At 47.5% G+C, this 15941-nt stretch overlaps 1 protein-coding gene across 1 annotated transcript in view; it reads right to left on the bottom strand.

Annotated features, from left to right (window-relative positions):
* NUMA1 (nuclear mitotic apparatus protein 1) overlaps positions 1–15941 on the bottom strand; it is a 739614-nt gene that overhangs the window by 252973 nt on the left and 470700 nt on the right. The window contains exon 14 of the mRNA XM_086936049.1: positions 389–4747. Within this exon, the coding sequence (XP_086792175.1) occupies positions 389–4747 (4359 nt within the window). The remainder of the gene's footprint in view (positions 1–388; positions 4748–15941) is intronic.

The following is a 15941-nucleotide window of genomic DNA, read 5'->3' on the forward strand; positions in this document are numbered from 1 at the left end:
CGCCAAAGGCATCGAGAAGGCCCGAAAAATAGGCCAAGGAACTGCTAGTTTTCCAGGATCCGCGTTGGGACGTGGAAAAGAAGAAAACTGACGTTGGCGTGCCAGGAGGGGCATATATGGCTCCTATGATGTAATGTTCGTGGACGACATCAGGGCACAGCAGTGCGGCGGCGCTCCCGGCACGCAGAGATGCGGCTGCGGAAAGTTTCCAGATCCAGTCTGACGCCTGAGGATATTCTAAGTTAAGGAATCTGCGGCTAGCTTCCTCTATCAGATTATGTTCTTATTGCTGCTCAATTAAGATATAACACTAACTAGTGCACACAACAACAGCATTTTCTTTATACCGTACAGACTAATTACCAAAGTATTGAAAAAAAGCACTTACTTGAGAAAGCAGTTTTTGACGCTCGTCCTGGAACTTCTGCCTTTCGTCCAGAACTTTCGTTTTGGCATCATTATATTTAAGGGTCATCACTTCCAAATTTTTGGTGGTCTGTTTGGAACTCTCTTTGATATCATCAACACGCTTTTGATATTCTAATTTGAGTTTGGATTGGAGGTTTTCCAGCTCCTGAGCATGCTGCACCTTAATGTTATTTAGGTCAGTGTCAAGAAGCTTTTTGTCTTTGCTGATTTCCTCAAGGAGCTCTTTGTTCTTTTCAAAGAGTTGGTGGTTAGATTTTTCAAGTTTGCATACTTGTAATTGGATGCTGGCATTCTCATCTTTCAGGGTCTTCACCAGGAGCTCCTGCTGGGAGAATCTATCTTTTAAACTATGGAATTCAGCAATCTCTAAAGAAGCTTTTTTAAACTCAAACTGCAAACACTCCAACTCTTTCTGCTGATCTTCCATGCCTTTCCTTTGTGTTGCAGAGAGTTCCACCTCTTTTTCCAGATGAAGGTTCTTCTCAGTTAATGCTTCAATCAAGTGTTGGGTACTGGAAAGTTCCTGCTGTAGAGAAGACATCTGCTCTTCCTTCAGTTCAGTCTTCTGCTTCCAAACGTTCCTTTCATGATCAAGCTCTACTTTCAGGCCTTCCTGAGCAGCAAGGTCCCTTTTCAACCCCTCAACAACACACATCTGCTCTGCTTGCTTTTTGAAGTCCGACAGATCTTTTTTTGAATTCTCAGATGCAGAAGCTGCTATTTTCAATTCAAGCTTGCACACACGCTCTTCCAATTCTCGATTTTTGACAGATTTCTCATCAATAAGGAGTTTTAGCTGGGCACGTTCCTCCTCCACCTCAGAAATCCTCAAGTGATAGTTTGCTACCTCATGCTCTAAAGCAGATATGGATTTATTTTTCGCATCAGCTTCCTGAAGGCACACAGCAATTTGGGCCTTCCAGTCATCTGAAGCCTTCTGCAACTCCTGTGTTTGAGCCTGCATAGACAACAACTCTTCTCTTTTAGAAATAGCTACTTCTTTGCTGCTCTCCAGATCCTTCTCTTTATCTGAAATCTCTGCCTTCAGAATTTTTATGGTGCTCTCTAGCTCGCTTTGTGCTACTCTAGAAGCTTCAAAAAGTCCTTCCAGCACGGAAATCCTTTCTTTCTGACTTACAACTTGAGTTTCTAGGGCATGCAGGTGATCTTGTTGGCGTTCTGCTGTTAATGTTTTTTCTGTAGCAACCTGGTTAGCCTGGGATGCATCGCTTTGCAGAGTTGTTATAACATCTTGCTGCTCTCTGCATTTAGACTCTAGCTCCTTCACTTTAGAATGTAAAGCAGCAATATCAGTGAGATTTCTTTGTTGCAAGTTTTGAATAGTTTGTATTTCGTGTGCTTTTTCATGAATACTCTGTTCTAAGAGTTCAATTTTCTTTTCCCTATCAGCTATTGACACCTGTAAGCTGTTTATTTCTGTCGAACTTTTTGAAGCAGCTTCTCTATAATTCTGGATCTCATTTTCCTGTTGTTGTTGCAAAGCTTTCATGGCAGCCACCTCCTCTTGGAGAAAGTTCACAGTCTCATGCTGAACACTCAATTCTTCATGTTTGGTAGTAGTATCCTCTGCAATTTTGCTCAGCTGTCCTTCCTTCTCACTAAGAAGCTGAAATGAATGAGACAATTTGCTTTGCAAAGTGGCGAGCTCAGTTGTTTGCTCTTCTATCAATTGTTCCAGCTGGGTCACTAAAGCTACTTTGGAAGTCTTCTCTGTTGCAAGATCAGCCATTATATTCTCTTTATCCTCAGCAAGCTGCTTTATTGCCTTATCCCTGCAGATCAAATCAGTTTCCAAGGCATGCAGGCGAATTTGCTGCTGTTCTGCCTCAGATGTTTTTTCTGAAGCAACCTTGTTAGTCTGGGCAACATTGTTTTGCAGAGTTTCTATAGCATCTTTCTGCTTTCTACATTTAGACTCCAGCTCATTCACCTTAGAATGCAATGCAGTGATATCACTTCGCTTTTCTTGTTGTAAGTTTTGGAGACAGTCTATTTCTTGTGATTTTTCACAAATGTTCAATTTTAACAATTCAATTTCTTTTTCTTTATCAGTTACTGTAACCTTCAGGCTATTCACTTCTGTGGTGCTTAAATCAACAGCTTTTCTATAATTTTCTATCTCACTTTCTTGTTTGGATAGTTGATCTTTCAACACTTTCATGGCAACAACTTCCTCTTGGAGAAAGTTCACAGTCTCTTGCATAATCCTAAATTCCTCATTTTTGGTGGCGGTCTCATCTGTAATTTTTTTAAGGTGTCCTTCTTTCTCATTCACTAGCTGGACAGAGCGAGACAATTCACTCTGCAAAGTGGATAGCTCCATTTTCAGTTCTCTGATCGATTGGTCCAGCTGTGCCACTACAGCAACCTTAGAGGCCTTCTCAGTATCTAGAGTTGCCATCAAGTTACCTTTCTCCTCGGTTAGCTGCTTTATCTCCTGATGCCAGTGGACCACTTCATTTTCATGCTTTTGCTGAATTTCTTTCATTCTAACCTCTAACTGCTGAAGCTCACAGGACAGCTTCTCTGCCACCAATTCCTTTTCCTTAACCATCATCACATTAGAGTCAAGAGCAATCATTCTTTCAGTTCTTTCCACGTCAAGTTGCTTGAGACTTATTTCCAGCTCTGTTTTCTTAAGCTTGTGATCAGAAAGTTCCTTTGAGGTGTTGTCAAGGTTCTCTGTCATTTTCTGTAACTCCTTCTCCAACTGCGAAACCTGTTCTACTCTGGCTACCTGATCCACTTTCAGCTTCTCTTGCAAGGACTGGACAAGATCACGGAGTCTACCTTCTTCAGACACCCTCTCTTGCAGGAGAACATTAGCTTTAGAAAAGTCAGACTGAAGTAATATCAGCTTATCCTGCTGCTCAGCACTCATCTGCTTTGAGTGAACCTCCAGCTCTGCTAGTTTGGCCCGCTCCGCACAAAGTTCATGAGCCACTTTCTCATGTTCATCTTTTAACATTTTTACGTGATCATCCATTTGAGAGACACTCTTGGCTTCTCCTTGCCGAACTTCTTCGCAGTGCTTACGCCAGGAACTTACCTCAATAATTAGCTTTTCACATTCAGCTTCTTTATTTGTAATAATGGCAGACATTTTAGAAATTTCAAGCTGCAGTTTTAGGTTTTTATCTTTGTGACTTTCTTCTAGCTGCTTAAGCTGAGCTTCCATCCTTTCGAGTTTCCTTTTTTCTTCAATCAGTTCTTCTTGAGCTCTATCTCTTTGGCAAGACAACATCAAAATCTGACTCTCTAGCTCAGATAGCTTTTTGCCTCGTTCTTCAAGACTGTCTGCATATGTCCGCCTCTCAGTCTGCAATTGATCCTGCAAATGTTTGATATTTTCTTCTGTGGCAAGTAGTTGACTTTTAAGCTGGACGTTTTCTTCACTCAACAACTCATTATGGGTCAATTTATTTTTATATTCTTTCAGCAGACTCTCCTGCTCAATGAGCTGTGATTTTAACGACTCAATGGAATCAAAATTAACTTTACACTGAGCTTCATGTTCAGCATCCAAATTTTGACATTTACCAATCAGATCAAGAATAGTATTGTCCAGCTCTTGTACCTTTTGGGAAAATTCTGCTTTTTCTCTCTTGAGCTCATCTGCCTCAGCTTTGCAGGTTCTACTATGATCTTCCAGATTTTGGATTTGTTGAGCCAACACATCAAATTCGGTTTCCTTTATGTTCTTGTATTCATTAAACTCTAACTTGACTGAATCTCGTTCACCAAGAACCCTTTCGTGCTCCACAGTCAACCTTGCCACCTGACAGGTCTCATTTTCTACCTTCTGGCTGCAAATCACAAGTTTGTCCTCTGTATGCTTCAGTGTTTCACTAAGGCTGTCAACTTGTAGGCTCAGTGTTTGGATACTCTCATTGGCAGTCTCCTCTTGCTTCTGATAATCTATCACTAACTGCCCCTTCAGTCTCCTTTCTTCTTCCACCTGATGGAGCAGGCCCTCTAACTCTTGATCCTTCTGTAACAGGCAGGCGTTTAACCTTGACATTTCAAAATCAAGGTGATTTATCTGAGTAGTCAAACGCTCCTCTTGAGCCTGAGCATCATTCTCCAGCTTTTCCTTCTGGACAGTCAATTCAGAAAATGAAGTCTGCAGTTTTGCAATGAGGTCAGCAAGCTCACATTTTTCTTTATCAAATTTTGTCTTTTCGGAAAAAAGTTCTCCCTGCAGTAAAGCTTTCTCTTGCTCTAGGAGACTGATTTTATCCTGGAGCTCCTTCACCTTCACAGTTAATCCGACCACTTCTTGTTTCAATGCTTCAAGCTGAAGAGGGCATTAAAAGAATGTAGTTACTACATTTTTAAAAAAAAACAATTGCAGACACTTAAATACAAATGTATTGTGCCAAAGGACACTTTTACACTTAAACAGTAACACACCAACATGTTACACGCCGACTGGCTCTGTAGACAATTAATATCCAGTTAATTGACACCAAGTAGAAATAGTGGGAAAAAAACTATCCTTCAACACAACCTGAACTTTAGCTTTTTTATAGATTGAAACTAAACCTCTGCCTAATGCGGTTAATTACATTTCTTTAGTTCATACTATTCTAGGCAGAAAGAATTTATGTATGGCTTCCAGCAAGCTATAAACTAACAAGTTACTTAACTTTGGTAACGATATATCTGTAAGAAACATTAGTAGTGTTAGATTCCTTACCTTAGAATTACCCCAAGGCGTCAGACTGGATCCGGAAGATTTGTCAGCAGTACCCTTGCGCATCGGCAGGGGGCGTTGTGCAGCTCAGCGTCTGTCGTTGGCGTCGTGGTCACCAAGATGACGTCGCGGCAGCTACGTTGACGTCGAGGCAGCTACTTCGACGCCGCCCTCGCGCGGACGTCAGTTCTGTACAAGACTTGCCGCGCCAGAAAACACAGCCATGCAAGATACTGACCACTGGTGCCTTGAAACAAGGGTCCTGAAAAGGATGACCTTCACCCTAGAAATCAGGTCGCAGAACGGGGAGGATGGGTGGGGTGGTAAGTAATCTATCACTACTAATGTTTCTTACAGATATATAGTTACCGAAGGTTAGTAACTTGTTCATCTGAAAGAAACACATAGTGAGATTCCTTACCTTAGAATAGATACCCCAACAATACAAACCCCGGTGGTGGGGCTTCGAACCTAGACCACACCAGGAAGTCTGGGGTAACAGAACGGCCAAAGAAGCAGTCTCTCCAGACTTGGCTGTTCAAGCAGCAGTGCTTCGTAAAAGTGTGCAGCGAGGCCCATCAACTGTCGGACCGATGTCTTGCAGGGGGACACCACGTCCCAATGCTGTAGTGGCTGCAGTCGCCCTGGTGGAATGGGCACGCAGCCCCAACAGAGCTTCCATTATAGCCAGAGAATAACAGGCTTTAATACACAAGAAGGCCCATTTGGAGATAGTTCGCTTGTGTATGGCCTGATCTTTTTTGGCACCAATGTACCCAAAAGGCTGGTCATCCACCCGGAAGTGTTGGGTGCGGTTCAAGTAAAACGAGCGCGCACATTTTGGGTCCAGACAGTAGCCTCTCTTCCTCTCTAGAAGGATGTGGAGGCGGAAATAAGGAGGGCAAAGTGATAGTCTGTGATGTGAAAGGCAGTGACAACCTTTGGCAACGAGGATGGAAATTTAGTGAGCACCACCTTGTCCTGATGGACAGATAGAAAAGGAGGCTTACAGGAAAGAGCATGGAGCACACTCACTCTCCTGACAGAGGTGATGGCAACCAGGAAAGCAATCTCCAAGGTCAGCAGACAAAGAGGACAGTGAAGCAGAGGCTCAAATGGAGCGCACATTAGATACATAAGAACTCGATTCAAGTCCCACTGTGGTATTACGAAAGGAATAGGAGGGAAAAGATGAGTAATGCCTTTGAGAAATATATTTACAACAGGGGACTTGAAAGGAGAGGGTTGATCAAGGAGCCTGAGAAAGGTCGAATTAGCAGAAAGGTAGGCCTTGATAGTGCCCAGAGCAGAGTCCTGCTGGGCCAAGAAAACAAGAAACAGAAGAACTTCTGAAAGAGGGGTAAAAAGGGGATCCACAACCTTTGCTGTGCACCATTCCACAAATTTGTTCCACCTGCAGACGTATACCAACTTCGTGGAGGGAGATCTGGCTGCCAGAATAATATCACAGACTTCAGGAGGCAAGTCAAAAGAAATCAACAGCTGCCGCTCAATCTCCTTGCAAAGAGGTGGAGGCTGAACCGGTTCGGGTGGAGGACCGTCCCCTGCTGATGCGACAGAAGAGGCAGTCGAATCGGGGGATCGATGGTCATACTGAGTAGCTCGAGATAAAATACTCTTCGAGCCCACTCCGGAGCCACAAGAATGACTTGGGCCTGGTCGTGCCTGATATTCAGCAATCTGCGTAGAAGTGGTATAGGCAGTAAGGCATACAACAGACCGCAACGCCATTCGCGACGAAAATCACATAGCGAGTGCCGCCTTGAAAATTCCAAAGCGCAGAACTGCTGACATTGTGTGTTCTCGTCGGTGGCGAATAGATCTAACCAAGGCTCTCTCCACTGTTGAAAGACCTCGCGCCACGTACAAGTGTAGACGCCATATGTAATCCATCATGCACCTGTGGCTGAGTTCGTCCGCCATGGCGTTCAGTGAACCTGTCAGATGTTGAACCATCAGGGAAATGTACTGTTGTTCCAGCAACGTCCAGAGGTGCAGAGCCTCTGGACATAGGGTCCACGACCTCACCCCGCCCAGTTTGTTGCAGTACCACATGGCGGTGGTGTTGTCCGAACACCTGCACCACTTTCTTTAGCCAGAGTGAAGGAATGACTTCAGTGCAAGTCGCATTACCCGAAGCTCCTGAAGGTTGATATGGAGTTTGGACTCCGCCGGAGACCAGAGGCCTCTGATGTCGGACTCCCATGTAGCCCCCCATCCCAGGAGGGACGCAACAGTCACCTCTGTGTGCTCCGGTTAGGGAAGGGAGAGTGATCTACCCTGGACCAAATGTCAGTTTTTGAGCCACAATTGGAGCTATTGTGCAGTGCCCTCCGAGACCTGAACGTGATCGATCAGGTTCCCCTGATGCTGCGCCCACTGAAGCTTCAGGTCCCACTACAGAGTCCACCTATGTCACATGGCATGATCAACCAGCAGGATGCAGGAGGCCATGAGGCCCAGCAGCCTCAGGGTCCGCCTGACCAATACCCAGGATGGAGGCCGAAAGATCGGAATCATAGCCTGAATATCCTGGACTCGCCGGTAGGGATGATAGGCCCAAAACTGCGTGATGTCACGAATGGCTCCGATGAAGAGGAGCTTCTGAGAGGGAATCAGATGAGACTTTGGCACAATGATGGAGAACCCCAGCAAATGCAGGTGGTCGGTCGTAATCTGGAGGTGGGAAAAGACTGCTTGGGGCGAGACCACCTTCAACAGCCAATCGTCGAGATAGGGGTAAGACTGGAACCCCTGATCCGCCATCACTTTTGTGAACACCCGAGGGGCGCTGGTAAGGCCAAAGGGGAGTACGGTAAACTGAAAATGCTCATGGCCTACCATGAACCACAGGTAACGCCAGTGGGCCGGCAGGATGGGAATGTGGAAATATCCGTCCTGCAACTCCAACGCTACCATCCAGTCTTCAGAGTCTAGAACAGACAAGACCTGAGCCAGAGTCAGCATCTTGAACTTCTCCTTCCGGAAGAAACGATTGACGTCCCTGAGGTCCAAGAAAGGACGCAGGCCCTTGTGCTTCTTGGGCACCAGAAAGTAGTGGGAATAACAACCACATCCCACTTCTGGCACAGGAAAGCGCTTGATGGCCCCCTTGGCCAAGAGGGCAGTGACTTTCTGTTGAAGAAGCGCCAAGTGTTCCCCCAAATGCAGTGGTACTAGGGTGGCATGGCTGGTTTGGTAGTCTTGAAGGGGAGGTAGTAGCCCCTCCGGACTATGTCTAAAATCCACCTGTCCATAGTGATGGTGCGCCAGTGGGAGAGGTGATGGTGAAACCTGCTGTCAACTGGCGTTAGATGTGCCTGAAAGACCGGACTAGGAAGGTTGAGGGGCAGTAGTGGTCGGGTGTGGCCGCTGGCCACCTGAACCGCATCTGCGGTTCCCACGTCCGCGCTGAGACGACTGCTGCTATTGCAGCCTGTGGCTCTGAAGCAAACGTGCTGTGGTGCCCCTTCTGTGGCCACGAAACAAGCGAAAAGGAGAAGGCAGAGGAGAGCAATTGGCCGACAGACCCAAGGACTTGGCCGTAGCCCGTGAGCCTTTAAAAACGCTCTACCTTGTTGCCAAAAAGGTGAATGCCATCAAAGGGCATGTCCATCAGGGTGTTCGGGACATCCCCTGAGAAGCCAGTAGTCTTCAACCAGGCCTGGTGGTGGAGCGCCACCGTTGTGGATATTGCTCTGCCCAGCGAGTCGGAGGTGTCAAGCCCACAGCGTATTGTGAACTTGGCAGCATTACTCCCCTCAGCAATAGCCTTCGAAAGCACTGTCCGCGCCTCCTCTAGACACTGAGGCAGCATCTGCACCACCATATCCCACACAGAGTGGAAGTAACGGCATCACACGACGTCAGCGAGGTCACATAAGTCCCACCCCGGTACACCTACGTCAGTTTTCATCGGATAACTTTTCCGCGCCACAACGCGGAGCCACCAGACAAACTGTGGGAGCATGGGAACAGTGTTCGAAAGAGCAGAAAAAGTGGGGAAAAAATGGTGACGAACACCAGCATGAGGAGCAGTGCCAACACTGCAGTACCCAAAGACAGGGAAAGAAGAAAGAACAGAGCCCAGCCCTGAGCAGCCAGCCTAGCAGCATGTAAACATGTAGCAGGAGTGTAACCCCAACCAAGAACAACGAAGGGGAATCAGTTCCAAGACAAACAGGGAACGACAACATTCGAGGCAAACCCAGCACAGAGTATGACAACCCCCCAAAGGAAACAGGGCAAAGCACGGCCAGATGACCCCAACCCCGAGGTAAGCAGAGGGGCAGGGCCAGGCTTAAGAACAAAAGAGGGAGGGAGGGGAGGCACGAGAGTAGAGGCAAGCCTCAACCCCAGAGCAACCAAAGCAGAGGGGCACAGAAGTACCTATAGACGCATTCTCCAAAGTGCCAAAGAGGAGGAAAGGAACAAGAAACAAAAAAAACCATCCCGTCAAAAGAACTAAAGAATGCACTCACAGAAGACATAGCCTCCCACTGGGAGGCAAATGCAGAAGCCAAAGGTCCTCGCAGAACGGGGAGGAAGGGCAGGCCGTGAAGGAATCTGCGGCTAGAATAGTCTCTACTACCTGCAGATTCCTTAACGTAGAATAGATACCTTAGCCATACCCAAGGGGAAGGAGGGTCTGCGAAAGGACCCCACCAGCCTGGACATAATAGAGGGTACCACACCACAGGGGAACACCCACAAGCACAACATCACCGACCCCAGGAGGGGTGTGGGAAGAAGGAGGAAGCCCGTGCACACTCAACAGAGGAACCAAGGGCAAGGCCAGGGGGAGGTCGAAGCATCTCACGCCCCTACAAAGCAACGGAACCCCATCCGATGCCAGGGAAGAGGAAGAACAACCTAGAGGGCCCAAGGAGATTAGGGAAAAGAAGGCAAGCCCCCCACAGTCGGAAGCCAAAAGACCCAACAGAACTGCGCTGACATCAATAAGCAGTCAGAGGCAGGAAGAATAGCCCAGGGCCCCCAGGAAGACAGGGCAGGCTGCGCCCGAAAGAAGGAGGAACACCAAACCATCACAGCCCCCAGGACAGAGAACAGGGAGGCGAACAAGGGCCCCGACACCTCAGGAAAGGGCCCGGACACACCTCAGGGAGGGGACCGGACACATGACACAAAAAGAGGAGGAACCAGAGCCATGACACCAGGCCGCAGACAGCAGGTCACACCTGACAAACAGCGCAGCAACTCCGGAGGACACCCTGGGGCACCACCAAGACATTCCAATCCAGCAAAAGATAATTGCACCTGCAACATACATAAACGCCATGGAGAGCAGAGGCCCAAAGGCGACCACACCTCCCCACACAGCACAAGCTATAGAACAGCTACGACTACCCCACATAGTGTATGTTAAGTCCCTTTTGTAGCATATCGCCTCTCTTTGTAAAAGAGACCAAACTAACTCTCAGCCAATCAGAGGAGCCTCAACCCATAGAACCCTCCTGAAATAACCTCAGATTTTCGTATCCGTTGTGTAACAGTAACCACATCTGCTGAAGGCTGAGCTTTCCCAGGGGAGGAAGGTGGGCGCATGGAAATCCATGAAAGGAACAAGCTACTTACCTTCGGTAAGGCTTTTTCTGGAGGATACAATACCTGCCTGTGGATTCCTCACCTTGTGAATATCCTCCTGCGTAAGCAACATTCGGAAAATTCTTCTGTAGCACGCCGGCGCGACTCCGCTGACGTTACCGACCCCATAATAGGGGATGCCAGTCCCGTCCTTTTTTACGTGCCTTCGAGGTACACGGACGGACCGACAATAGTATATATATATATATATATATATATATATATATATATATATATATATATATATATATATATACATATACACACACACATATACATACATTTACATACACATATATATATATATACATACATACATATATACGTACATATACACAGTACAAAATAATTAAAATAACACACGTAGTGTGAATATGACATAGCAAGTCAAGTACAAAAACACACTTTAAGATAACATGTATACCTTGAAGCAATGCCATGAATCAGATATAGAAGAGTGGACAATGGGGAGGCGGGTGGGCATGTAAGGAATCCACAGGCAGATATTCTATCCACCAGAGAAAGCGCTACCGAAGCAAAGTAACTTGTTCTTCTGATGGATACATCTGCCAGTGGATTCCTCACCTTGTGAATAGAGTCCCACAGCAGTCCCCACTCCCGGAGGAGGGTGACCACTCTCCTATACCAGAAAATCCTGGAGGACAGATCGCGCAAAGTGGCCGTCTCTCCTCACTTCGGAATCTAAGCAGTAATGCTTCGCGAAAGTGTGGAGGGAAGCCCAAGTCGCAGCTCTACAAATGTCCTCTACAGGTACACCCCTAGACAAAGCAGATGTAGAAGACTTTGCTCTAGTGGAGTGAGCTCTTCTACCCTCTGGAGGGTCCTTACCCACCAGGGAGTAGCAAATCTTGATGCATAGTATAATCCATCTTGAAAGTGTGCGCTTGTGCACAGCTCTTTCTTTTCTGCAGCCAGCAAACCCAACAAAGAGCTGGTCATTCACTCTATAGTCTCTTGTCCTATCAAGATAAAAGCTCACCGCCCTCTTAGGGTCCAGGCGGGGAAGTCTCTCCTCCTCCTTGGAACGGTGAGGGAAGAGGATAGAAGGTATGAAGGGTAATGGACTGTACTACATGGAAAGGAGTTACCACCTTAAGCAGAAAAGCAGCCCTGGTCCTAATACCATTTGTTCAGCATGAATGGTCAAGAACGGGGGCTTTAAACTAAGAGCCTGAAGCTCACTTACCCTCCTTGCTGAGGTAATTGCAACCAGGAAGACCGTCTTAAAAGATAAAAGTCTCATGGGACACTTGTGCAAAGGTTCGAAAGGAGAACCCATCAGAAAAGTTAGCACAAGATTCAAGTCCTATTGAGGCACAATAAAGGGAGTTGGGGGAAATGTATTTGTAAGACCCTTCAGAAACCTTAGAACCACAGGAGATTTAAATAAGGACAGCTGATCTGGCAGGCAGAGAAAAGCAGAGAAGGCTGAAAGATAACCTTTGACCTTAGCCACAGCAAACCCTTGCTGAGCCAAAGTAAGTGCAAACTGAAGAATATCAGACAACCGAGCCCTCAAAGGATCAATGGACTTCTCCCCACACCAAGTAACAAATTTAGACCATCTATAAGAATAGATAGATTTGGTGGAATCACGCCTGGCCGATCGAAGGACATCCACCACGTCATGTGGGAGAGAAAAGGAATTCAGGTTGCTCAATCTCCAGGCATTAAGGTGTAAGGTCTGGAGGTGGGGGGTGTAGAACCTGCCCCTCCATCTGAGAGAGGAGATCTGCCCTGAGACCGAGCGGCAGGCACGAGGAGAGATGGAGAAGATCTGTGTACCACACCCTTCTTGGCCAATTCGTGGCGATCAATATAACTTGGGCCAGGTCTTGGCGAATCTTCCTCAGAACCCAAGGAATCAAGGGTATGGGAGGAAACGCGTAAAGGACTTGTGAGTCCCAACTCAACTGAAACGCGTCCCCCAAGGCTCCCTGCATCAGAAACTGGAGACTGCAGAATGACTGGCAGTGAGCATTCTCATGAGTGGCGAACAGGTCCACCCGAGGAGTTCTCAACATCCAAAAGACGTGATTAACTACCTCTGGATGAAGCCTCCACTCGTGTTCGGCTGAGAACTGCCGACTGAGACTGTCTGCACGCATGTTCAGAACTCCGGCCAGATGATCCTGAACCCAGGACCAGAGACGCAGAGCCTCTCTGTTATGTTATGTTAAAATGCGTTTGTATAGCGCTCGGCTACTCTAAAAGAGTGTCCCGGCGCTTTCCACAGGCAGCTACAGTGTATAACAACATAAGAAGAACAGAACCCAAGAGAAGAAGAAAGAAACCCACCTAAACAGAAAGATTAAAAAGCCAAGTCTTCAAATTCTTCCTGAATTGAAGCAGATTGGGAGTACTGCGGAGTACCAGTGGGAGCGAGTTCCACAGAGACACTGCGACCCTACTCCTCCCTGCTTGTTGACATACCACATCACAGTGGTCTTATCCGTCAGGACCTGAACCGTCCGACCGCGAAGGGAAGGGAGGAAGGCCTTGAGCGCTAGACGTATCGCCCGCAACTCTAGAAGGTTGATGTGAAGCAACCTTTCCTCTGGAGACCAAAGAGCCTTGATCGCCAGATCCCCCAGTTGAGCACCCCACCCTAGAGTGGATGTATCCGTTATTACCGTGGTTCACCGATGGAGGTAGGTGGAAAGGCTTTTCTTGAGACAGATTGCCCTCCACCAAGACGGATCCGCTGCAGTTTCTTTGGAGATCCTGATCGACTCCATGAGATCTCCGTTGTGTTGATACCACTGCCTGTGGAGGCACCATTGGAGTGCCCTCATGTGCCAGCGTGCATGGTTAACCAGCAGAATGCAGGAAGCCATCAGACTGAGCAGACGAAGGACCTTCAAGACTGGAACGACCGCTCCATTGTGAAATAAAGGAATAATTTCCTGTATGTCACGAATTCGTTGTGGAGGAGGGAGTGCCCGACATAGTTTTATCCAGTACCGCACCAATGAACAGGTTGCGCTGGGAGGGCCCCAGGTGAGATTTGGGTACATTTATCGAAAAACCCAACCTGTACAACAACGAGTTGTGACTTGCAGATGATGGAACACTTTCACTGGAGATTCCGCCATGATTAGCCAATCGTCCAGATAAGGGAATACTGGAATCCCTGACCTTCTGAGATGTGCCGCCACCACAGCCATCACCTTGGTAAAGACTCAAGGCGCAGTAGTAAGACCAAACGGAAGGACCGCAAACTGGTAATGCTGCGATCCCAGCTTAAAACGGTGATACTTCCTGTGCGACTTCAGGATTGGGATGTGAAAATATGCATCCTGCAAGCGATCAACATCATCCAATCTTCTTCCAGCAGCACTTGAAGAACCTGCGCAAGGGTGAGCATCTTGAACTTCTCCTGCTTCAGGTAAATGTTCAAGATCCTGAGATCCAGAATTGGACGAAGTCTGCCATCCTTCTTGGGATCAGCAAATACCAGGAGTAGCATCCCTGACCCCTTTCTTGCTCCGGAACTACCTCTATCGCACCCTTTCTCAACAATGCCAGGACTTCCTCCTGCAGAAGTAGCAGGTGGTCCTCCGAGCAAATACCTTGGCAAGGAGGGTAGTTCGGAGGGAATTCCCGAAATGGAAGTGCATACCCATTCTCCACAAAATTGAGAACCCAAACGTCCGATGTGACCGATTTCCAATCCCGTAGAAAATAGGTAAGCCGACCCCCTACAGGACCCGCATGATCCGGAATGGCGGATCTAGGGCTGCTTTACTGTAGTAGGAGGGGGGTGGGTAGAGTAAGAGGAAGAGGAGGAGGAGACCTGACGTCCGAGGACGACCTCTTCGTTTACCCCTGTAAGATTTATACAACGGATTTTGTTGCTGCTGTGATTGCTTGTAGGGACGAAAAGAAGATCTTGCAAAGTCCCTATATCTTTTGCCCACAGATCCTCTAGTTTGCAAACCTAAAGATCTGGCTGTAGCCCTGCTGTCCTTGAACCTCTCCAATGCAGCATCAGCCTTTTTACCAAAAAGGCCTGAGCCATCAAAGGGCAAATCCATTAAAGCAGCCTGAACATCTGCAGAGAACTAACCAGGCAGCTCTTCTGGGGGCAATTGAAGAGCCCATGACTCTAGCAACTGAGTCAGCTGTGTCCATTCCGCTCTGTATGACCTGCTGAGAGGCAGCCTGCGTGTCACTAATCACCTCATTAAAAAAATGTCTGTCCTCAGGAAGTTTAGGAGACAATTGCTTCATAGTATCCATCAAGGCATGAATATAACGGCCCAGTAGGCGAGTGGCATTTGTAGATTTAAGGGCCATGCTGCCTTATGAAAACACATCCTTGGCACAATGGTCCTGCTTCTTGGAGTCCTTATTACCAGGTACCTGGGGAAAAGCACCTGCAGATTTTTTTAGAACAGGCAGCTTGCACCAACAAAACTCTGACAAGGGATGAGTGGGCAAAAATTCAGGGTCATTAGGAGCCACTCTATAATGTCTTGCAACGGCCTTAGAAACCGCAGGAGCTGTAAGAGGCCTACTCCACACCTCCAAGATAGGATCCGTCAGAGCATCAGTAAAAGGACGCATAGGCTCAACAACAGATGATGGAGAATGGAGGACTTCAGTCAGAATGTTCGATATATACTCAGCAGTGGGCAAAGTCAAGTTCAGCAAATCCGCAGCCTTTTTAATAACCACATGGTATGGAGCCACATCTTTAGAAGGAGCATCCAACACCGAGGCTAATTCCCAATCAGGAGACAGTTCTAGTCCACTTGCCTCTCTCAAATCATCAAAACAATCATCCTCCTGATCCTGAAGCTCACCCTCTTCATACTCAGCATCCCTATAACTCTGCTCCTCCAAAAGGCGCTGGGCTTCACGCCTCAACCTCCTTTCGAAGCAACGTCGACGGATCCGGAATCGACTCCGAAGGCGCCGGCTTCGAACGTGGAGATGGAGCCGTCTAACTAAGATCACGAGCTCGATCTGGAGCCGGTGAAGCCGTAAACGGCGTCTATGTCCTCGGCGGCGCCAAGAGATGCCAAGGTGGCACCGGCATAAACGGCGCCGGAGCATAAGATTGGGGAACACCCAAATTGTATGCCAACGGACCCATTAGACCAGCCGGTGCACCAGAGGGGTACATGGCTCTCGTATAAACACC

The sequence above is a fragment of the Lissotriton vulgaris genome, chromosome 8 (assembly GCF_964263255.1).
Source record: "Lissotriton vulgaris chromosome 8, aLisVul1.2, whole genome shotgun sequence".
NCBI classification, from domain to species: domain Eukaryota; kingdom Metazoa; phylum Chordata; class Amphibia; order Caudata; family Salamandridae; genus Lissotriton; species Lissotriton vulgaris.